The 25829-nt window shown below is 40.5% G+C and overlaps 1 protein-coding gene across 4 annotated transcripts in view; it reads left to right on the top strand.

Annotated features, from left to right (window-relative positions):
* The window catches only part of MCM9 (minichromosome maintenance 9 homologous recombination repair factor), a 94621-nt gene that overhangs the window by 45849 nt on the left and 22943 nt on the right, over nt 1-25829 (top strand). For 3 of the 4 annotated variants that reach the window (XM_060190547.1, XM_060190545.1, XM_060190546.1), the window contains one exon: nt 10139-10313. In XM_060190547.1, the coding sequence (XP_060046530.1) occupies nt 10139-10313 (175 nt within the window). Of the gene's footprint in view, nt 1-8; nt 167-10138; nt 10314-25829 lie in introns of those variants that run through there. The other variant, XM_060190549.1, reaches the window with a different exon arrangement.

The following is a 25829-nucleotide window of genomic DNA, read 5'->3' on the forward strand; positions in this document are numbered from 1 at the left end:
ATAACTAGCAGCGTTGCCCGCGATTGGCTGCACCCGAGCTCTGACCCTCCTCCTCCAGCGAGGGCCGCGGCGGCGAGCAAGAAGGGCTCCCAAACCGGAATGGACTCGGAAACTTTAACTGCGGCTCCACCTGCTGGTGTGGATTAGGACAAAGGCGGAGAACAAAGTGAGTGGAATACGGGCTGGGAGGCCCTCGCGGAGGCCGGCGGCGGCGGCGGCGGCGGCGGGGGGGAGGGGGGAGGGGGGGAGGGGGGGAGGGGCGGTGGAGGTCCCGCCCCTGGCCCGGCCGCTCCCGCGCCTCACGTCGGGCGTGGTCGGAGCGGGCCCAAGACCTCGGGGGCGTGGCCAAGGGGGCGTGGTCGGGGCGGGGCGCGTGCTGTGGCGGGCACCGCGGAGGCGGGAGGTCTCGGTTCCGGGCGGCGCCCGCCCTGGGATTCGCTTAGCGCGCGCGCGCGCGCGCGCGTGTCTCTGTCTGTGTCTGTGTCTGTGTCTGTGTCTGTGTGTCTGTGTGTCTGTGTGTCTGTGTCTGTGTCTGTGTCTGTGTCTGTGTCTGTGTCTGTGTGTGTGTGTGTGTGTGTGTGTGTGTGTGTGTGTGTGTGTGTGTGTGTGTGTGTGTGTGTGTGTGTGTGTGTGTGTGTGTGTGTGTGTGGTGGGGGGGTGACGCTCTTTTGACATCTGTCCAAGGGTTATGCCGGCTTCCTTCCGAGTTTAGCGGATGCGCTTCGACTGTGTACACGAGGTCTTGTTCGGCGGTAGATGCATTGGCTAGGAGAGGAAAGAGAGAGGGAGAGAGGGCTTGGTTGCAGTGGGAAGAAATTGCAGTTTATAGACGGATGGGTGCCTGCTCGCAGAGAGCAAAGCCATTTTGGAATTCGGGTGTTTGGCCGATATCTGGGTGCTACAGGGCGGTTAGTTAAATGGAAAGGAAATGAAGGATGTAGAGAAGCATCTCCACATTTGCTCGGAAAACTCTGGATTAAGTACCTTTAGGAGCTGCACCTGTATCGGCTTCCTCCCACTCCCATTTGAAACCCGTAGGTTAAGAAATAGATTACTTAGAATATGATCAGTTGTGCCCTTTGGTGGGTTTAGCGGAACATAAAGGGAGGAAATGGAAGGATCACGTGCTGAAGGGCAACAGATTAAAGAAAAAAAAAAAAGATGAATAGAAAACAGAGACACCAAAACGTCTAATTTTTTTTTTCAAAACAAGTGCTACCTGGCCCCTTAGTAAATAGGAATTTGTGGCACCAGTCCTTTGCTTGTCTGTAACCAAGCATTCCGGTTTTTTTAAATAAAGATTTTATTTATTTATTAATGAGAAAGATAGGAGAAAGAACCAGACATCACTCTGGTACATGTGCTGACAGGGGTTGAACTCAGGACCTCTTGCTTGAGAGTCTAGTGCCTAGCCACTGTGCCACACCAAGCATTCAGGTTTGAACTGAGAAAATGTGAATTTATGCCGTTAGACTGCTACTGTGGAGGAAAAAAACAGAACTTTAGCACAATTGTGAGGTTCTTAGACTCTGTTTACTGAGTGGTGTAAAGACTTTATTACCTGCCATTCATAAATCATTTTCCCTCTTAATTGATGTGAATGGAACCATTACTCTTGGCTAATTAATTTCAAAGAGAAAGTTAAGTGTTGCTATGCTGGGAGAGGTTCCTTAGTAACTGAGTACCTAGAATTTTGATGCGTCATTCTTTGGGCATTGTTCACAAAGTGTTCATAGGCTCCTTTTGCTGAGACTTCTTCATCTATCTTTTGAAAATTTATGTGGGATACGTAAAAATGCCTCCTCATGTGCAGGGAAATGACTTGAGGGGTGGAGATGAACTTGGTTTTCTTGCCAATGGTAAATTAGACACTCAACTAGAACTTAAGAGAAACTGTTTCCATACACCCAAAGTACTCTTGTTTTTAAGATTTATTTGATTTATTATGTTTTTAATGGGAGAAATAAGGAAGGGGGGATAGAGAGACACCTGCAGCATTGCTTTTCCACGGGTGAAACTTCCGCCTGCCTGAGGGTTTGAAACTGGTCTCTGTCTGCGGGTAGTAATGAGAGTGCTCTCTGCTGCTGCCCCACCACCTGGCCCCCAGCTCAAAACACTGGGATCTATTTCTGAGAAGCTTTTTGGTTATTCTCAGACAGCCATATTGCAACATGTCACATGAATCATCATGTGAAGTCTTTCTTCAGAGGCTGCATGTGATGCTTTGAGTGTTTCACGGTCTGAACCTTCTGCAAAATCAATTCTCTATACAGATTACTTGGGAAGGAAAGCTAAGAGAGTTGTTTTGGCTCTAAGATAAACAAATTTAAGATAGTGATTAGACCAGAGAAAATAAACCTGCTTAGTTACTGCTATAGGCTGAAGTGCACTGCCATCCCATTCGTATATTGAAAAGTTAAACCCTTAGTACCTCAGAATGTGACTGTATTCAGTGGTGGAGTCTTTAAAGAGGTGTTTTAGTTAAAATGAGCACCTTAGAGTGGGATCTACTCTATTCTGACTGATCTTTGAACAGGAAATAAATCACAAAGAAACACCAAGGGCATGCACATGCAGAGGAAAGAACATAGGAAGACATAGTGGAAAGACAGCAGTATGCAAGCCTAGAAGGGAGACCACAGAGGACCATGCCTTAGTGCACTGAGTTAGGCGCACATGGAACGAAGTGCAGGGGACCAGGCGCAAGAATCCTAGTTCGAGCCTCAGGCTCCCCATCTCCAGGGGGTTGGCTTCACAAGTGGTGAAGGTCAGCAGGTGTCTTTCTCTCTCCCTCTCTGTCTTGCCCACATCTCTCGACCTCTCTGTCCTACTGAAAACAGCAGCAGCAGCAACAATGGGAAAAAGATGGCCACCAAGAGCTGTGGATTCATGGTGCCAGCACCAAGCCCCAGCGATAACCTTGCAGACGAAAAAAAGGGGGGAGGGGGGTAGGGAGACCACAAAAGCACAAAAGAAACCATCTTACCAATATCTTGGTTTTCTATGTCCAGCCTCTAGGCCTGTGAGAAAAATAGATTCCTGTGTAGTTAGTCACTCTGTCTAGAGTTTATGAGAGTTGCAGACTAATACATCTTTCTCTCCCCCTCTCTGTCTTCCCCTCCTCTCTCCATTTCTCTCTGTCCTATCAATGACAACATCAATAATGACAACAGTAATACCTACAGCAACAATTAAAAAGACAAGGGCAACAAAAGGGAAAGTAAATAAATATAAAAAATTTTAAAAAGAGAGAGATCCATTCCTGAGGCTCCAACCTCCCAGGTTCAATCCCCTGTACCACCATAAGCCAGAGATGAGAAGTGCTCTGGTAAAAAAAAAATATATATATATATGTATATATATATATATACTCATTCTTATTGTTTTTTCGATCCCTTGTAGTAGCCCGACTATATGTTAAACATCCCATGGGCATCATTGATGCTACCAGCTTTTTGAAACATCATCACTATGTTAACAATTAGTTCACATTAATATCATTATACTATTTCTAATCAGAAGAATATGAATGTAAAAGCTTAATTATTTTGTCTCTTGAACCTGTACTTTTTTTTTTTTTTTTACATCAAGTGTTCATTTTCCTTTTAAATTTGTTTTCCTCTTGGACTCTGTCTCTGCTTGTATTCCATCTTCCTACATGTTTTACGTTCCATGCTCTTCTCTCTGGCCTCCTTTTCCTCTACTCATCGGAGGCTCTCTTCTTTTCCTGAGACCAGCAGGAATGAGGTATTAAGTAGAGAAAGAACTCAGATCTTTAGAGCATCCTAAAGCTAGACTACTGCTTGCACAAAGCCCTGCTAAGCATTGCAGCTTTTCTAGTTGGTTACTATAGAGACAGACTACGTTAGATAGATTTCTTCTTTTTAACTTAATAGAAGCTACAAAACTAGGCTTTGTAGTTTGGAGGTTTTTATATGCAGGGCTATGTAGAAAAAGTCAGAAAGTAGAAAGGATAAGAAGGGAAGAGGTTTCAGAAATGATCTAATAAGTAATCAGTTAGTGGATTTTTATAGTAGATTTCATGTCTGCCAAGGCTTGAAAATAGCTGACAAAGAACCCACTTCTGGTATGATTACATGGTAATTTTTTTGGTGATAGCTATACTGTGTTTTTTCAATAACAGCTTATTTGTGTTCAAATTTGTGTAAAGGACATACTTTAATTTCTCTGGGTATATGCTTAAGAGTGGAATTGCTGCGTCCTTCAATAACTCCTTTTAAGGAACTACAAGATGGTTTGCTGAAGTAATTGTACCATTTTACATCCCTACCAGCAGCAATGGGAAAGTGGGCATTTGGCCTTTCAGTTTCCCCTCATTCCCACCAAGGATTGTTACTACGTCATTTTAAAAACAATATATTAACAGAGGGAATAGGAACCAGAGCATCACTTGGACATATGCAGTACTGGCCATAAGACTTTGACCTCATGCATGTAGTTCCGGCACTCTGTTTCTCAGGGCAATGTATATCTTGTCTTGTTTTTTTCTTTGTTTCTCCCTTCCTCCCTTTCTTTTTTTTTTTTTCCTCTTTCTTTCATAACTGTGGGTAGTGTGTAAAGTGATATTGTGGTTTTGATCTATATTTTCTAGATAGCTAGAAGTGTTGGAAATTTTTAATTTACTTATTGAAGAAATGTATATTTACTTATTTTTAAATTACTTATGTGAAAAAAATGTATAGTCATGTCTTTTGCCTATTAAAAATAATTAGGTTAACTGGGGCCCTATTCAGGGAGTCCTGAGATTCCCAAACAGCCATGATGGGCCTAGACCTCAAATAAATCCCTCTCTCCATTGTTACCGGTCATCTCTATTGGGAATAACAAAATAGACCCCTTTGTGGGCTCTCATAGGACCGTGCCCTCAACTTGGATCAACAATGATAGAGAATGTTCCATCCTGCAAAGGGAGGCTGGACAACATACTCTATGCTACACCTGAGGAAGATGGGTCCTGATATTGGGGAAACTTGGAACGTTCCTACTCATGACCACAGAATGTGAGCTCAGATCTACAGGGATGCAGAGGTCACACAGGCTCCTAAGCCAATTATGGGCCTCAGATCACATCAAATCGATGGGGTTTATAGTCAACAATATTTATATACCTTTTCCATATTAGGGAGCTACTCTCTTCCCTCTTCCAGCTTTCTGGCCCTTTTTCCAGCCATGACATCATCTCTTTAGACAATAACTTGGATCCACCTGCATATCAGATTTCAGGCTCAGGGAAACAAACAAACAAAAAACTAGTATAGCCACAGGCCCTTTGGAATATAAATAAAATATGCCTAGTAGCTAGCTACAAAATGGAGGACCCCCTCCCCAACTCTTCATCTGTACTACACCAGCCTTTAGGTTCATGATTAGTCAACAATTTGTTTCACTTTATATGTTAACACTCTTTTCAGCCACCAGGTTCGAGATGCTAGCCAGGATGCTGACCAGACTTCCCTGGACAGACAACCCCACCAACGAATGTGTCCTGGAGCTCCAATTCCCCAGAACCCTGCCCCACTAGGGAAAGAAGAGGCAGACTGGGAGTATGGATCAACCTGTCAATACCCATGTTCAGCAGGGAAGCAATTATAGAAGGCAGAACTTTCCACCTTCTGCATCCCACAATGACCTTGGATCCATACTCCCAGAGGGTTAAAGAATAGGAACGCTATCAAGGGGGAGTCGGGTGGTAGGGCAGTTGAGTTAAGCGCAGGTGGCGCAAGGACTGGCGTAAGGATCTGGGTTCAAGCCCCCAGCTCCCCACCTGCAGGGGAGTCGCTTCATAGGTGGTGAAGCAGGTCTGCAGGTGTCTTTCTCTCCCCCTGTCTTTCCCTCCTCTCTCCATTTCTCTCTGTCCTATCCAACAACGACATCAATAATAACTACAACAATAGGGCAACAAAAGGGAATAAGTAAACAAATATAAAAAAAAAGAAAAAAAATTTTTTAAAAAAGGAAAGCTATCAAGGGAGGGAATGGGATATGGAGTTCTGGTGGTGGGAATTGTGTGGAGTTGTACCCCTCTTGTCCTATGGTTTTGTCAGTGTTTCCATTTTATAAGTAAATTAAAACAATTAGGTTGTCCATTCTTTATTGTTTACTTGTAAGATTTCTTTTGTATTTCCCATATGTGTATTTACCTGAGTCTTGAATTCATTGCGTGTGTATATAATTTGTTTATTTAATGAGAGAGAGAGAAAGAGATGAGAGAGCAAGACTCCAGATCACTGCTCTTGGATATATGCAGTGTGCCAGGGATTGAGCTTCAGGCCTCTGACTGCAAAGTGTGTGATCTGCCTATTAAACAACCTCCTAGTTGCTTGAATTTTATCACTTTTTAAAAAGATTATGGGGGAGTCGGGCGGTGGTGCAGTGGGTTAAGCGCACGTGGCGCAAAGCACAGGGACCGGCCTAAGGATCCCGGTTCAAGCCCCCGGCTCCCCACCTGCAGGGGAGTCGCTTCATGGGCGGTGAAGCAGGTCTGCAGTGTCTGTCTTTCTCTCCCCTCTCTCTCTGTCTTCCCCTCCTCTCTCCATTTATCTCTGTCCTATCCAACAACAAAGCAACGTCAACAATGGTAATAATAACCGCAACGAGGCTGCAACAACTAGGGCAACAAAAAGGGGGAAAAAATGGCCTCCAGGAGCGGTGGATTCATGGTGCAGGCACCGAGCCCAGCAATAACCCTGGAAAAAAAAAAAAAAGATTATGGATTTATGCACAAGGACTGGAGGATCACTCTGGCAAATGCCCGACCTCCCACTTACAAGTCCTATGCCCCACTGCTATACCGCTTCCGAGGCTATAAATTTATTATCACTAGATAGATAATTATATAAATATCGACTTTTAATTTTCAATCTATGTTAATTATTCCTTTGCTTTATTTTACCAAGGTATGACTTTTGAATAAGATGGGTATAAATATTCTTATCCTTGATTTGTTCTGGTCTTGGTTGGGGGTGAAGGTAGAGGACGCAATAAGGATCATGTCTTTTTTTTTTAATATTTATTTTCCCTTTTGTTGCCCTTGTTTTATTGTTGTAAATATTGTTGTTATTGATGTCATTGTTGTTGGATAGGACAGAGAGAAATAGAGAGAAGAGGGAAAAACAGAGAGGGGGAGAGAAAGAGAGACACCTGCAGACCTGTTTCACCACCTGTGAAGCGACTCCCCTGCAGGTGGGGAGTCAGGGGCTGGAACCGGGATCCTTCCGCAGGTCCTTGCTCTTTGCGCCACGTGCACTTAACCTGCTGTGCTACTGCCGGACTCGCGGATCAAGTCTTTAATCATTAAGTAAATTTTTTATTAAAGCACTTTATCAGGCTACAATCTGTCTTGACTTTTGTAACACTTTTTTTTGTCATGAATGATTACTGAACTTTTCAAAGCTTATTTTCTTTTTTATCAATTTTTTTAAATTTATTTCTTTATTGGGAAATTAATGTTTTACATTCAACAGTAAATACAATAGTTTGTACATGCATAACATTCCCCCGTTTCCCATTTAACAATACAACCCCCACTATGTCATTTATCATCCTTCATGGACCTGTATTTTACTTTGGTGCAATATGCCAATTCCATTTCAGTTTCTACTTGTGTTTTCTTTTCTGATCTTTTTTCTTTTTTTTTTTTTATCTACTTTTTAAAAAGATTTTATTTATATATGAGAAAGAGGAGAAAGAACCAGACATCGCTCCAACACATGTGCTGCCAGGGATTGAAATTGCGACCTCATGCTTGAAAGTCCAAAGCTTTATCACTGCGCCACCTCCTGGTCCACTCTTTTTTATCTATTGAAGTAGGTTTTCCTTTTCTTAGTTTTTTTTTTTTTTTTGATTTAGTTAATCAGGTTATACCACCACCAAGACCTATAATTTTTCTTTTTTTTTTTTAAACTTTTTTTTAGATTTATTTATTCCCTTTAGTGGCCCTTGTTTTATTGTTGTTCTTGATGTCGTTGTTGTTGGATAGGACAGAGAAAAATGGAGAGAGGAGGGGAAAACAGGGGGAGAGAAAGACAGACAACTGCAGACCTGTTTCACCGCTTGTGAAGCAACTCCCCTGTCGGTGGGGAGGCGGGGGCTCAAACTGGGACCCTTCAGCTGGTCCTTGCGCTTTGCACCATGTGCGCTTAACCTGCTGCGCTACCGCCTGACTCCCAATTTTTCTTTTAATGTATCTTTATTTGTGTATTGTAGTAGTACTGATTTTATTACGTGAACAGGAAAATGCTCCTTTTAAAAAGCTTTGTATACAATTAAATTATTTCAGGCTGGCGAGACAGTTCCACTAGATAGTACACTTACTTTGTCATGCACATGGCCCAGGTTCAGTCCAGCCCTCTTAACACTGGGGGAAACTTTGGTGCTGTGGTGTCTTCGCTCCTTTCTATTTGAAAACCTCTGTACTTAGCAGTGAAACCCCAGTGACAACAAAAAATATTATTACTGTATCATCCATAAGTATTTAGTATAATTAACATAGTCATCGCTTTTCAAAATAGATGTAGAATTGTACAAGTTAATCTGTCCTTTATAGATGAACTTTGCCAATTTATATAGTTCAGTGAACTTGACCTTTTTTTTTCTTTTTCATATAAGTTTTACAACTTATGGCATAGAGCTGTTTGTTGTATTTCCTCATTATTAATGTGTATAGGATATATACTTCTTCTTCTTCTAGCGTCTGCCCTTCTTCTGTAGCCAGTTAACAGCGTCAGGTTGACCCTGATGTAAAGTTTCGAGACCTCCTTTGAATCTGGAGAGGTGGCAGTCGTTGACTATGTGGGTCATAGTCTGTCTGTAGCCACAGGGGCAGTTCGGGTCGTCTCTGGCTCCTGATATTCCCTCTTTCATTCCTGAATTTGTCATTTGTGTATCCTTTTTTCTATTGGTAAGTCAAGCCAGAGGTTTTATCCCTTCTCAACAATAGATTTTGAAATCAATCTTGTGTATCATACACTCAAATTCTATTTGAATACCCAAGAATCTGTATTTCCTTGTTACTTGCTTTTCCAGGTGAAGTGAGACCTACTTATATTAGGGAATTCTAGTACAACATGCCAGCCAGAATCACAGACTTGGGATTCATATCTGTCTAGCTGATGCCAAGGCTTCAGCTTTTGACCACACTGCTTTATTGATTGGTCTTATGGGTGATTCAAGATCAGAAAAACATGAAAGGAATCATCCCTTATGCTGCAATTGGGAACAAGTTTTCATTTTTATCACTGGGCTGTAATATCTACTGTTCTCTACTTTTATACCCATTTGTTTGTCAACAACTTAGAGTATAGTTCCTCTTTTCATAAGATCACTGGATCTGTTTTCTGCTTCCAGAACTTAAGACCACTCTGTGAGAGTGCTTATCAAGGAGAGAGAGAGAAATTTGAAGACTTCTGTTTGCCACAAAATTCTCAGGAAAACATTTTAGAATTTTGAAAACATAATGTCCTTGAGACTTTCCAGTAATGGAGTATTTGGAAGTATGTTTTCTGATGACAAAAATTGATCTTGTTAGACTAAAAATAAGACGTTGGCTCAGTGCCCTTCCTTGTAGAATATAGGTATTTCTTTTCCTTCATAGGTATAAGATGATTTTTTAAAAATATTTTTTTTATTTATTATTGGATAAAGACAGCCAGAAATTGAGAGGAGGAGAAGAGACAGAGAGGGAGAGAGACAGACTAGGGATAGGCGGTAGCATGCCTGGTTAAATGTACATGTTACAGTGTGCAAGGGCCTGGGTTCAAGTCCTAAGTCCCCACCTGCAGGGGGAAAGCTTCATGACTGGTGAAGCAGAGCTACAGGTATCTCATTGTCTCTCTCCCTCTCTACCTCCCCTCACCCCCTTGCAATTTCTCTGTCTCTATTCAATAATAAATAAAAACACCTTAAAAAGAAAAAGGAGAGAGAGACAAGACACTTGCAGCTCTGCCTCACCACTCATGAAACTTTCCCCCTGCAGATGGGGACCAGGGGCTTGAACCTGCATCCTAGCGCACTTTAGTGTGTGCTGTTAACCAGGTGCGCCACTACCTGGCCCCCTAAAATAAAATAAATTTGAAAATAAAAACTGACAAGATTTTCCTTTTTAAAAATTTTTCCTTAGGTCTAACAGTAACTGCTGTAAAAGACTCTGGAGAATGGAATTTGGAGGCTGGCGCATTAGTCCTTGCAGATGCAGGCCTTTGCTGTATCGATGAATTTAACAGCCTCAAAGAGCATGATAGAACCAGCATCCATGAAGCAATGGAGCAACAGACCATAAGTGTTGCCAAAGCTGGGTAAGATGTTCTTTTCTTTACCATTGTCTTCTGAACACCCAGACATTTTGAGGGAGCTGAGGGGTTGTACCTGTGTGGCAAATGCTGTGCTCTAAACCATTACCCCCGTCCTGATAAAATATATATTTAAAAAATGTGTGGAAATAGAGCTGAGGGGTGGGGAGATGACATACTGGTAGAGGGCATACCTTGCACATGTGAGGTTCTGGGTTCAGTCTTCAGTATCACATATGACAGAACAATGCTCTGCTCTGTGTCTTACTCTTCCTGTCTTTCTTACTCACCCACTTATAAAAACTAACATCTGTGGAAATACTGAAGCTAGTATATGACTGTGGAAAAATGTCAACCTTCCTGAACTGCAGTATGTTCACCCCTCTCTCCAGAATAACAGTTTATCATCCTTCAAAATAATAGTTTTTCCATGTAGGTCTATGAGGTATAAACATGAGTTGACTGAATTCAGGTAGGGGATTTAAAAAGTTAGCATGCGAGTCAACTCACTCATGCAGCAGTTATAGTCTGAGCACATTGCTGGTTAGGAATTTTGAAAAGAAAAGCCATTTCTAATTTCCAAAAACAATTGTTGCTTTCGATCTTCCAGCCCTAATGGAAGGTTGATCACAACGTATAGAAAACTAAATATACTTACCGATATACTTACCGAACGTGACTCAGAAAGACTTGAGTTGCGGTACATGAGTCTTTAGCTCCATCTGAGCAGTGAGGAGAAAAACAAAGCAGATTCATGCTGAAACTCAGTCACCCAGACCCCGAGACAGTTATGGGAAACTGACCTTGCTGCAAAGACTGACCACCAAGCAGGCTGTTAGGCCAGAATTATTTCAGTCCTAGTGCTTTTCTTTTTCTTTTTTCTTTTTTTATTATCTTTATATATTGGATAGAGACAGCCAGAAATTGAGAAAGGTGGGGTGATAGAGAAGGAGAAAGACAGAGAGACACCCGCAATACTGCTTCACCACTCGCAAAGCTTTCCCCTTGCAGATGGGGACTGGGGGCTTGAACCTGGGTCTTTGTGCATTGTGACATATGCACTCAACCAGGTGCACCACCACCCGGTCCCCTCCTAGTGCTTTTCATACTATTTGTGGTGATGTACCAGTTGCACCACTCTTCAACCTATCACAGAACAATATTTTAAAAATACAGTACAATTATTACTTAGATGCAATTCAAAGGACCACAGACATACAAAATAAAAGTCTTCATTCTTCCCCCCCCCCCACACACACACACTTAGAATATAGGAAGCTATAAGAGCATGTCCCCTCCTAATGAGAAAATGCCAGATAACCAAGAAAATCATAACTTTCCTGAAACTTAACCAGAGAACTCAAATCAATTCCAAAGTATGACAGGTCTAAGAAGAAACAAGGCACCCAGAGTGTTCATCCAAGAGATTTCAGAGAAATGCCATAGAAACTAATGAAAAAGGGGGCCGGGCCAGGTGATGGCATACCTGGGTAAGTGCACATGTTACACTGTGCAAGGACCCAGGTTCAAGCCCCTAGTCCCCACCTGCAAGAGGGAAGCTACATGAGTGGTGAAGCAGTGTTACAGATGTCTCTGTTTCTTTCCCTCTCTACCTCCCCCTCCCTCTTGATTTCTGGATGCCTCTATCCAATAAATAAAGATAATAAAACAATAAAGGGGCTGGGCGGTGTTGCATCCGGCTAAGTGCACATAGTACTATGCGAAAGGAAGCGCGCATGGACCAAGGTTTGAACCCCCGCACCTCACCTGCAGGCGGGATAGCTTCAGTGTTGGTGAAGAGGATCTGCAGGTGTCTGTCTTTCCCTCCCTCTCTGTCTCCCCTTCCCCATCGTCTCTGAATTTCTCTCCATCCTATCTAATAAAAAAAAAGGTTTTTTAATATTTAAAAAAGGGAAAAATTGTCACCAGGAGTGGTGGATTTGTAATGCTGGCACTGAGCCCCAGCAACTGGAGGAAATAAATAAGTAAATAAATACTACAATTTCAATAATTTCCTTGAAGGCTTGAATGTGAACTAGCTTATCATTTCAGGGTAGCTGAACAAGGAGTTAGTTCTTACTTGGAAGCCCTTATTTATTTATTCATGGTTCTGCCAGGTGCCTCTAGGAAAAATTGGGCAGAGCAGATTTGAGAAAACTTCCCCCACTCTCAATAATTAGACAGAGCTGAGAGGTGATTGCAGCTGGGAAGTAAGCACAAACCCTGCCTGCTTACCCAAGCACATTAAAATGGAAAACGACATGAACTAGAACAGCCAGAAGGATTTTGAAAAAGGAAAACTTGGAGCACTTACTTTATCCCAAGATTTCCTACAGTGATCAAGATAGTCTAACATCAGTGCATACACATAAGTCAGTGGAGGAGAATACAGGTTCAGAAATAGACCTACAGGGGTCGTCATCTGATTTGTTAATACTGATGCTATAATAATGGAATGGCAACTAGTTGATGGGGAATATGTAAGTGTCCATTGACCAGAAATGACCTGTGTGTGCACATTGTATAGACCAGTACAGAAAGACAGCTGTGGTCGTAATTGCCCAAGATTTAAAACAAGTAAAACGAAAAACCCATCAACTGGTAAATGGATAAATATATTTTGAACCATTCATACAGTGGATTCCAACTTAATTATTTAAACATGCAGATATGCTCAATAGTCTTGAAAGAGCTGTGTGAAGTTAAAGATACTGGACATGTAGTTTATGAATCCACTTAAGTAAAATTCTAGAAAAAAAATAAAACTATTAGAAGAGAGATCATACCCATGGATAAGAAGGATTGAGATTCAGGAGAGATTAAAGAGAAACCTAAAAACTTCAATTTCACTTTATGTAAATTATGCCACAATAACCCTGAATTAAAAAATTTCCAACCCTACATGTTTTATTTTTAGATTAAACAGACATGAGATCACTCTGTTGAATTGCTGTTCACATTTCTTTTTTTTTTCTTTTAAAATTTTTATTTTTTTATTGAGGGGATTAATTGTTTGCCAACTGTTCACATTTCTAACCACAGAAGTCTTTCTCTAGTTATCTAGTCCCTGAACAGGTAGGTGGTACAAGTTCATAGTCAGACTTTGAACCTAGCTACTAGGCTTTCATAGGAGAGCTCATATGAATGAGATAGTAGAACACATATGAACACACGGGAAGAGGATGGAAAGGAGCTCCAGTTCCAGACATCGAACTTGAGCACTGCATGAAGCGCCAGGCCACTGGGAGAGCTCTGGTACTGTGCTCTGTGCTCTCTCTCTCTTGTCCCTCCCATCTCAAATTAAAAAAAAAAAAATGGGTGGCAGTCAGCTCTAGGGAAAAGAGTACATCAATACATACATCATTGGTAAAACCCTTTTGATAAAGTTGAAGTGATAGCTTCCTAAGGAAATGATTTTAAACAGTTTTGATTTTTTTTTTCCCCCGTCTGTTGGGAAAGGAGAGTAGGAAGCCAGAAAGCAGAACTTTAATAATTTTTGCTGCTGGTATCTGCAGTTAATTTTACATTTTTCCTCTCTTAAATTATCTTTCAAATATATAAAAATTCAGAGAGACATTTTGCCTGAGAGTCACTTTGATTTAATTCTATAGAACTTACTTTTTTTTTTTTTAAGATTTTATTTATTGATTAATGAGAAAGATAGGAGGACAGAGAGAAAGAACCAGACATCACTCTGGTACGTGTGCTGCCGGGGCTTGAACTCAGGACCTCACGCTTGAGAGTCAAGCGCTTTATCCACTGCACCACCTCCCGGACCACGAATTTCCTTTTTAAGACTATTATATATCCTGTTATTCGGCATTGTTGTTATAGTTATTGTTATATTCAGTACTTGTAAGATTATAGTTTGAGGTGAATTTTATCAATTTTTTTATCTTGACTATTAATCCAGTATTATGCCTTTTTGAGTTGTGACTTGTATCAATATACCAGCCTTTCAATTTCACATTTTTGTAAGAACCTACTTTTTAAAGCATTTTATCAAATATATATACATATACATATATATACATACATAAATTTCCTTTCAAGATTATTATAATTTACATTATAAGAATAATGAAATCTTTGTTCTCCTTTATTATACCATGATGTTTTATTCATTCTTCTACTCTTTGTTTTCATGCCTAAAAACTCGGTACATGTTTCTTCCCCCACCCTAAATCTTTTTATTTGGGAAATAATGTTTTACAGGGTAGTCATTGGCACATGGCTACAACTTCTCATCTTTTTTTTTTTTTTTATTTAAATTTTTAATTTAAGAAAGGATTAGTGAACAAAAGCATAAGGTAGGAGGGGTACAACTCCATACAATTCCCACCACCCAATCCCCATAACCCACCCTCTCCCATGATAGCCTTCCCATTCTCTAGCCCTCTGGGAGCATGGACCCAGGGTCGTTGAGGGTTGCAGAAGGTAGAGGGTCTGGCTTCTGTAATTGCTTCCCCGCTGAACATGGGCGTTGACTGGTCGGTCCATACTCCCAGTCTGCCTCTCTCTTTCCCTAGTAAGGTGTGTCTCTGGGGAAGCTGAGCTCCAGGACACATTGGTGGGGTCTTCAATCCAGGGAAGCCTAGCCAGCATCCTGGTGGCATCTGGAACCTGGTGATTGAAAAGAGAGTTAACATACAAAGCCAAACAATTTGTTGAGCAATCATGGATCCCAAGATTGGAATAGTGGAGAGGAAGTGTTAGGGAGATACTCACTGCAAACTCTAGTGTAATCCTGCTTTCAGGTATATATTTTGCAGTAGTTTATGGATACATGTGCACATACGCTCTCTCTCACAGAAACTGGTGTATGTCTAGGTTATGGGACTTTGTTAGAAAGTGAACTACCTGAGATGAAATTAGAGTGTACTATAAAAGGAAAGGTCTCACCCGAGTAATGAAGCTGAAGGGTTGTCATTCCACACGTGAAGTCTCTGGATACACACTGAGGTGAAGCATGTTGAGATGGCAATCGTTGCTTTGGTTAGGTTGTGATCGGCGGATGCAATATTATTTGGTATGGATTGGGAGAAGCATACGGGAAAGTGAGCCCTATCCAAGGGTGCCAGGACTGGGGGAAGTAGGGGCTCTATAGTGAAGATGTGAGGTTCCTGCTGTCTTAGGGTTCAAAAAGACAATCAATAGTTAATATTATCATCACATTATTTGTTAATTGGGTTAACTTTGAAAAGTCCCTTTGTTATGGTTTGCTGTACAGTACCCAGTATCTTGTATATAGCTGTGCTATTGGAAGCTTACAACTTCTCATCTGTACACATCTCCCACCACCAACTCAAATCATTTTTTGTCATTGTGCAGTGGTCCTCAATGCTCTGCTGACCCTACTCACCTCTCCCCCTCCCCCGTAGTCTGGCTTTGCAGCGATACACCAAACCTAGTTCAAGTTTCACCTTGTGCTTTCTTTTTCTTCCCTTATTTTCTAAGTTCTACCATAAGTGAAATCATCTGATATTTGTCCTTCTTGCTTATCTCACTTAACGTGATTCCTTCAAGTTCTGTTGCAGTTGATTTCTTCATTTTTTATAACTGAGCAGTTGTTTCCAGTTTTGTGTGATTACAAAGTGTGCTGCTGAGGACATAGGTATAGCTCTTTTTGCATGCATGTTTTCTTTTAATTTATTCCTTTTTGTTGACCTTGTTTTATTATTGTAGTTATTGTTGCTGTTATTGATGTCATCATTGTTGGATAGGACAGAGAAATGGAGAGAGAAGGGGAAGACAGAGGGGAAGAGACAAATAGACACCTGCAGACCTGCTTCACCACTTGAATCGACTCCCCTGAAAGTGGGGAGTTGGGGGCTCGAACCAGGATTGTTACACTGGCCCTTGCGCTTTGCGCCGCGTGCGCTAAACCAGCTGTGCTACCCCCGCCCCCGACTCCCTGCATGAATGTTTTTAATCTTCTTTGGGTAGATATCCATAGAAGAGTACTGTCAGCTCATAAGGGAGGTTCATTTCTAGTATTCTGAGAAACTTCCAGACTGTTTTCCGCAATAGAACTAATTTACATTCCCAGAAGTAGTATAGAAGGGTTCCTCTTGACCTAGTGGGTGTTGTATTATTATATGGAAAACTGGGAAATGTTGTTATACATGTACAAACTGTTGTTTTTACTGTTGATTGTAAAACATTAATTCCCCAATAAAGAAATTTAAAAAAAGGAAAAAAAAAAAAAAAAAGGATTCCTCTTTCTCCACATAACTTGCCAATACTTGCTTTCCCTGTCCTGTCTAATGTATGACATTCTCACAGGTATAAAGTGGTATCTCATTGCTGACTTTATTTGTCTGATGTATGGCATGTAAAGATCTACCATCTGGAGGACTCGGGCAGGTTAAGCACAGGTGGTAAAAAGTGCAAGGACTGTCCTAAGGATCCCAGTTTGAGCCCTGGCTCCCTACCTGCAGGGGAGTAGCTTCACAAGTGGTAAAGCAGGTCTGCAGGTGTCTTTCTTTCCTCCTCTCTGTCTTCCCCCTTCTCTCCATTTCTCTCTGTCCTATCCAACAATGACAACAACAATAAAAAAACAACAAGGGCAACAAAAGGAAATAAATAAAATTTTAAAAGATCTATCATTTGATAGGGTGTCTGTCTGTTTTGGTGATGGTTCTCTTTGTTATATAGAAAATTTTCAATTTGGGGCGGGGCTACAAGCAGCAGCAGATCTGTTTCTCTCCTCTCCTGGATCAACTAGGAATACCAAAGGAGATCACCTGGGACTGAAACAAGACAGACTAGAACGACTACAGGAACCCACCAAATCACTGGTGAGTGCAAACACGTGGCTGGTGACAGAGAGGACCCTAGGGAGAGACTAAGTGGCTGGTAACAGTCCGACTCTCTATCAGTTGAGACACCACCTCCAGTCTGTCCCACCAGCAAGGGGACAGCTGAAGGGAGGAGAGGACTCCCCGGAGACTCAACAAGTGCAACTCTAAGTCTCCATTGCTATTGCCCTCAAAATCTGGAGGAGCGGCAGGGAGGGACACCGGGAGACAGAGATCTAACCAGGAAATTCAGGAGACCTATACCTCGGCATAGCTGGGAGGCTGTGAAAGTCTCTTTGCATAACCACTGGACTATCTCTGCCACACCCTGCCTTATCTCTTGGTTAGGAGTCAGTGATTAAGTTAGAAGCCCTCAGGCCCCATAGCCTACAGAGAAGAAAAAAAAAAAGGATTTTAAATCACTGAACTCCAACTCAGGGATTAAAATACTATTGAAACAACTGTTGACTTCCACCACTGTGAACCCTTAAATTACCTTACTTAGACACAAGTCAATCCAGGAAATAGTGATCAGTAATTTGAAAAGTACTAAGAGAGGGAACTCATAACATAATATATAAAATGGGTAAACCAACAAGAAAAATATTGGAGAAACTAATCAGGACAACAGTCCAGCTAAAGGGTGAAGCACAAAATAATGATTTCAACATCCAAACATTAGCTAAGGAAATAATCACAGGAGTTAGTAAAGAGTTCGAAATAATTGTAATCAGAAATACAGGAACAACAAATGAGACTCTGGAAGAAAACACTAACCAGACTAGACTGTCATTCAGACTAGATTGAGGCATCAAAACCTTCTCAGACAAGCAACAGTTGAAGGAATCAACTATCACCAAGCCTGCCCTGAAAGAAGTTCTGAAAGGTCTTCTATAAACAGTCAGACAACCATAAATAGGACATATATCAAAACACTCTAAAACTCTACAAGAATGGCGTTAAAATATCTTCAATCTTTGATATCAATAAATGTCAGTGACCTGAATTCACCTCTTTGCATAACCACTGGATTATCTCTGCCACACCCTGCTTTATCTCTAGGTCAGGAGTCAGTGATTAAGCTAAGAAGCCTTTTTATAGTTTAAAAGCCCTCAGGCTCCCATAGCCTACAGGGAAGAAAAAAAAAAGAGGCTTTTAAACCACAGAGTTCCAACTCAGGGATTGAAACAACTGTTAACTTCCACCACTGTGACCCCTTTAATTAACTTACTTAGACACAAGTCAATCCAGGCAATAGTGATCAATAATTTGAAAAGTACTGATAAAGGGAACTCATAACATAGTATATAAAATGGTTAAAACAACAAGAAAAAATATTGCAGAATCCAACCAGGACAAGAGTCCAGCTAAAAGTCCTCCAGAGGGTGAAGCACAAAACAACGAGTTCAACATCCAAACATTAGCTAAGGAAATAATAACAGGAGTGAGTAAAGAATTTGAAAAAAATTGTAATCAGAAATGCAGGAACAACAAATGAGAATATGGAAGAAAATTCTAATTATCTCACGGTTATTAGAGAGCTGAAAGCTGAAATCGCTGAGCTAAGAAGACAACTAGCTGAACAAGCTAAAACAGTATCAGAGCAGGGCAACAAAATAGATGAACTCCAGAAAACAGTAGAGGTCAGAGAGAATAGAATCTGAGGCTGAAGACAGAATCAGCAAGATTGAAGATGAATTAGAGAAAACTAAAAAAGAAGTAAGAGATCTCAAAAAAAGATTAAGAGATGCTGAAAACAACAAAAGAGTACTATGGGATGACTTCAAATGAAACAATATACACATTATTGGTATACTAGAGGAAGAAAGAGAAGGAGAGGAAGAAAGCATTCTCCAGACCATAATAGCGGAAAACTTCTCTAGCCTAGACAACATCAAAGACATAAAGATTCAAGAAGCCCAGAGGGTCCCAAACAGAATTAACCCAGACCTAAAGACACCAAGACATGTCATACTTAGAATGGAAAGGAATAAGGATAAAGAAAGGATCCTCAAGGCTGCAAGAGAAAAACAAAGAGTCACCTACAAAGGAAAACCCATAAGATTAGCAGCAGACTTCTCCATACAAACACTACAGGCCAGAAGAGAATGGCAAGATATCAAGTGCTCAGTGAGAAAGGATTTCAGCCAAGAATACTATATCCTGCTAGACTGTCATTCAGACTAGATGGAGGCATCAAAACCTTCTCAGACAAGCAACAGTTGAAGGAAGCAACCATCACCAAGCCTGCCCTGAAAGAAGTTCTGAAAGGTCTCCTATAAACAACCAGACCACCACAAATAGGACATATATCAAAACACTCTAAAACTCTACAAGAATGGCGTTAAAATATCCTCAGTCTTTGATATCAATAAATGTCAATGGCCTGAAGTCACCTATTAAAAGACACAGAGCAGGAAGATGGATCAGAAAACACAAGCCAACAATATGCTGTCTACAGGAAACCCACCTAACTCAACAAGACAAACACAGACTTAAAGTGAAAGGATGGAAAACTATCATACAAGCCAATGGCCCACAAAAAAGGGCAGGAACAGCTATTCTCATATAAGACATGATAGACTTGAAAATAGATAAGATTAAAAAAGATAGGAATGGACACTACTTAATGCTCAGAGGATCAGTCAATCAAGAGGACTTAACAATTATTAACATCTATGCACCCAATGAGAAGCCATCTAAATACATCAAACATCTAGTGAAAGCTACAGCAATATATTAGCAGCAACACAGTCATAGTAGGGAACTTCAACACCTCACTCTCTCAACTTGACAGATCATCCAGGCAGAAAACCAATAAAGACATAAGGGAGCTAAATGAAGAGATAGATAAACTAGAACTATTGGACATTTTCAGAGTCATTCATCCCAAAAAACTGGAATACACATTTTACTCAAATCCACATGGGTCATTCTCAAGGATAGACCATATTTTAGGCCACAAAGACAGCATCAGCAAATTCAAGAACATTGAAATCATCCCAAGCATCTTCTCAGACCACAGTGGAATTAAACTAACACTTAACAACAAAAGATTAGGAATGGTCCCAAAATGTTGAAGCTCAACAGTAGGCTTCTTAACAACCTCTGGGTCAAAGAGGAAATCAAGGAAGAAATCAAAATGTTTCGAGACTTCAATGAAAATGAAGACACAAGCTATCAAAATATTTGGGACACAGCTAAGGCAGTACTGAGAGGGAAGTTCATAGCTATACAAGCACACATTGGAAAACAAGAAAAAGAACAAATAAAGCCTGATTGCACATCTTAAAGACCTAGAAGAACAACAAAGGAACCCTAAAGCAACCAGAAGGACAGAAATCACTAAAGTTAGGGCAGAAATAAATAACATTGAGAATAAGAAAACCATATAAAAGATCAACGAAAGTAAATGTTGATTCTTCGAAAGAGTGAACAAAATCAACAAACCTTTAGCCAGACTCACAAAACAAAAAAGGGAGAAGACCCAAAAAAATGGGATAGTAAATGAAAGAGGAGATATCACAACAGACACCACAGAAATTCAACATATCATGCCAGGCATCTATGAACAACTATATGCCACCAAACTAGAGAACCTGGAAGAAATGGACGATTTCCTAGATACCTACCCAGTTCCAAAACTAAGTAAAGAGGAAGTGGATAACATGAACAGGCCCATCACAGCCAATGAAATTGAAACAGTTATCAAAAACCTCCCCAAAAATAAAAGTCCTGGACCAGATGGTTTTACAAATGAATTCTACAAAACCTTCAAAGAAGAACTAATACCTCTACTTTTAAAAGTTTTCCAGAAGATTGAAGACACTGGAGTACCCCTGCCAGCTTCTATGAAGCCAACATCACTCTGACCAAAAGCAGACAGGGACACAACCAAAAAGGAAAACTATAGACCAATATCTCTGATGAACACAGATGCAAAAATATTGAACAAAATTCTAGCCAACGGGATACAGCAGTATATTAAAAAGATGGTTCATCATGACCAAGTGGGGTTTATCCCAGGCTGCAAGGTTGGTTTAATATACGTAAATCAATCAATGTGATCCACCACATCAACAAAAGCAAGACCAAAAAACACATGGTCATATCAACAGATGTAGAGAAAGCCTTTGACAAAATACAACATCCCTTTATGATCAAAACACTACAAAAAATGGGAATAGATGGAAAATTCCTCAAGATAGTGGAGTCTATATATAGCAAACCTACAGCCAACATCATACTCAGTGGTGAAAAACTAGAAGCATTTCCACTCAGTTCAGGTATTAGGGCTGCCCACTATCACCATTACTATTCAGCATAGTGTTGGAAGTTCTTGCCATAGCAATCAGGCAGGAGCAAGGAAATAAAGGCATACAGATTGGAAGAGAAGAAGTCACATTCTTCCTATTTGCAGATGACATGATAGTATACACAAAAAAACCTAAGGAATCCAGCAAGAAGCTTTTGGAAATCATCAGGAAATACAGTAAGGTGTCAGGCTACAAAATTAACATTCAAAAGTCAGTGGCATTCCTCTATGCAAACACTAAGCTAGAAGAAATTGAAATACAGAAATCAACTCCTTTTACTATAGCAATAAAAACAATAAAATATCTAGGAGTAAACCTAACCAAAGAAGTGAAAGACTTGTATACTGAAAATTATGAGTCACCACTCAAGGAAATTGAAAAAGACACAAAGAAGTGCCAAGATATTCCATGTTCATGGGTTGGTAGAATTAACATCATCAAAATGAAAATACTACCCAGAGCCATCTACAAATTTAATGCTATCCCCATCAAGATCCCAAGCACATTTTTTAGGAGAATAGAACAAATGCTGCAAATGTTTATCTGTAACCAGAAAAGACCTAGAATTGCCAAAACAATCTGGAGAAAAAAGAACAGAACCGGAGGTATCACATTCCCAGATCTCAAATTGTATTATAGGGCTGCTTGGTACTGGAACATGAATAGACATGAAGAGACATGAATAGAACATGAATAGACACACTGACCCGTGGCATAGAATTGAGAGCCCAGAAGTGAGCCCCCACACCTATGTACATCTAATCTTTGACAAAGGGGCCCAGACTATTATATGGGGAAAGCAGAGTCTCTTCAACAAATGCTGTTGGAAACAATGGGCTGAAACATGCAGAAGAATGAAACTGAATCACTGTATTTCACCAAATACAAAAGTAAATTCCACGTGGATCAAGGACTTGGATGTTAGACCACCAACTATCAGATACTTAGAAGAAAATATTGGCAGAACTCTTTTCCGCATACATTTTAAAGACATCTTCAGTGAAACAAATCCAATTACAAAGAAGACTAAGGCAAATATAAACCTATGGGACTACATCAAATTAAAAAGCTTCTTCACAGCAAAAGAAACCACGACCCAAACCAAGAGACCCCTCACAGAATGGGAGAAGATCTTTACATGCCATACATCAGACAAGAGTTTAATAACCAACATATGTAAAGAGCTTGCCAAACTCAACAACAAGACAACAAATAACCCCATCCAAAAATGGGGGGGGTACATGGACAGAATATTCACCACAGAAGAGATCCAAAAGGCCAAGAAACACATGAAAAAATGCTCCAAGTCTCTGATTGTCAGAGAAATGCAAATAAAGACAACAACGAGATACCACTTCAATCCTGTAAGAATGTCATACATCACAAAAGGTAGCAGCAGCAAATGCTGGAGACGGTGTGGGGTCAAAGGAACCCTCCTACACTGCTGGTGGGAATGTCAATTGGTCTGTGGAGAACAGTCTGGAGAACTCTCAGAAGGCTAGAAATGGACCTACCCTATGATCCTGTAATTCCTCTCTTGGGGATATATCCTAAGGAACCCAACACATCCATCCAAAAAGATCTGTGTACACATATGTTCTTGGCAGCACAATTTGTAATAGCCGAAACCTGGAAGCAACCCAGGTGTCCAACAGCAGATGAGTGGCTGAGCAAGTTGTGGTATATATACACAATGGAATACTACTCAGCTGTAAAAAATGGTGACTTTACTGTTTTCAGCCGATCTTGGATGGACCTTGAAAAAATCATGTTGAGTGAATAAGTCGAAACAGAAGGATGAATATCGGATGATCTCACTCTCAGGCCGAAGTTGAAAGACAAGATCAGAAAAGAAAATACAAGTAGAACCTGAAATGGAATTGGAGTATTACACCAAAGTAAAAGACTCTAGGGTGGGTGGGTGGGTGGGGAGAATACAGGTCCAAGAAGGATTCAGAGGACCTAGTGGGGGTTGTATTGTTATATGGGAAACTGGGGAATGTTATGCATGTACAAACTATTGTACTTACTGTTGAGTGTAAAACTTTAATTCCCCAATTAAAAAAATCAGAAAAGAAAAAAAAACATAAGAAAAAAGAAAAAGAAATAAAAAGAAAAATTTCAATTTTATATAGTCCAGTTGACTTATTTTTTTCTGTTTTCATTGCTGTTGATCTTGAGTCTTCTAAGAAATTTCCTAAGTAAACATTCTGTAGAATGTTCTGCTAATGTTTTCTTCTGTGTACTTGATGGTTTCTGGTCTAATGTCCACGTCTTTGATCTATTTGTAGTTCATTTTTTTGAGCATGGTATGTGGTGAACCTGTTTCATTCTTTTGCAAGTTTCAACCCAATTTTAACAACGTACAATATTTTTACTAGGTTGTGTCTCAGTCTCAATATTCCTGGACAGTTTTATTTTTTCTTCTGGAAAACAACCTGAGTATCCTTATATATGTGAGTTAAATTCATTTATATTTATTGGTATGATCAGTATATTTTAATTTCAAAAAATGTTTGACATTTAGGAAGGTTTTCTTTCTGATAGTAGGGGTTGTCAAACTTCTTTTTCTTAAAATGTCAGGACCTTGTTCATGTACAAATTCCACTCACCAGGGCCAAATTTTTTTTAAAGTTATTTTAATGAGAGAAAGAGAGATAAGAGTTAGAGATATAAAAATAGATATATAGATAGGTAGGTAGAGAGAGAAAAAGAGAGAGAGACTGCTCAGCTCTGGCTTATGTTAATGTGGTACTGGGATTGAACCTGGGACCTCAGAGCCTCAGGCATGAAAGTCTTTTGTATAACCATCATGATATATCCCAGCCCTTGGGCCAATTATATTCTTTTTCCCTGTGGTACCTGAGTTTCAGCACAGACTCAGTGCAAGGCAATGTACACAACTGGCTGGGTGAGCTATCTCCTAGCCCTAGCAAATTTTCCATATAAATTTAAATAGAAAGTATTTTAGGGTCATGAAGCCTCTGCTACCAATAGTCACCTTTGCTGATATAAACAATGTGATTTCATATATATGCCTATAACATAGAACATAAGAGGCCATAGGCAGTATGTAAATGAATAAGTATGACTGTGTTCTTTTTTTTTAAATTTTTTTTATTTAAGAAAGGATTAATTAACAAAACCATAGGGTAGGAGGGGTACAACTCCACACAATTCCCACCGCCCAATCTCCATATCCCACCCCCTCCCCAGTAGCTTTCCCATTCTCTATCCCTCTGGGAGCATGGACCCAGGGTCATTGTGGTTTGCAGAAGGTAGAAGGTCTGGCTTCTGTAATTGCTTCCCCGCTGAACATGGGCGTTGACTGGTCTGTCCATACTCCCAGTCTGCCTCTCTCTTTCCCTAGTAGGGTGGTTCTGGGGAAGCTGAGCTCCAGGACACATTGGTGGGGTCTTCAATCCAGGGAAGCCTGGCCGGCATCCTGATGACACCTGGAACCTGGTGACTGAAAAGAGAGTTAACATACAAAGCCAAACAAATTGTTGAGCAATCATGGACCCAAAGCTTGGAATAGTGGAGAGGAAGTGTTAGGGAGGTACTCACTGCAAACTCTAGTGTACTTCTGCTTTCTTACTTTGGTGCCATACTCCAAACTCAATTTCTGCTTTGCGTTTCTACTTCTTTTTTTTTTTTTTTTTTTTTTACATGCATAACATTCCCCAGATTCCCATTTAACAAAACAACTCCCACTATTTCATTCATCATTTTTCATGGACCTGTATTCTCCCCACCCACCCACCCACCCCAGAGTCTTTTACTTTGGTGTAATACTCCAATTCCATTTCAGGTTCAACTTGTGTTTTCTTTTCTAATCTTGTTTTTCAATTTCAGCCTGAGAGTGAGATCATCCCGTATTCATCCTTCTGTTTCTGACTTATTTCACTCAACATGATTTTTTCAAGGTCCATCCAAGATTGGCTGAAAACGGTGAAGTCACCATTTTTTACAGCTGAGTAGTATTCCATTGTGTATATATATCACAACTTGCTCAGCCATTCATCTGTTGTTGGACACCTGGGTTGCTTCCAGGTTTTGGCTATTACAAATTGTGCTTCCAAGAACATATGTGTACACAGATCTTTTTGGATGGATGTGTTGGGTTCCTTAGGATATATCCCCAGGAGGGGAATTGCAGGGTCATAGGGTAGGTCCATTTCTAGTCTTCTGAGAGTTCTCCAGACTGTTTTCCACAGAGGTTGGACCAATTGACATTCCCACCAGCAGTGCAGGAGGGTTCCTTTGACCCCACACCCTCTCCAGCATTTGCTGCTGTTACCTTTTCTGATGTATGACATTCTCACAGGAGTGAAGTGATATCTCATTGTTGTCTTGATTTGCATTTCTCTGACAATCAGAGACTTGGAGCATTTTTTCATGTGTTT

The sequence above is a fragment of the Erinaceus europaeus genome, chromosome 4 (assembly GCF_950295315.1).
Source record: "Erinaceus europaeus chromosome 4, mEriEur2.1, whole genome shotgun sequence".
Taxonomy (NCBI): Eukaryota; Metazoa; Chordata; class Mammalia; order Eulipotyphla; family Erinaceidae; genus Erinaceus; species Erinaceus europaeus.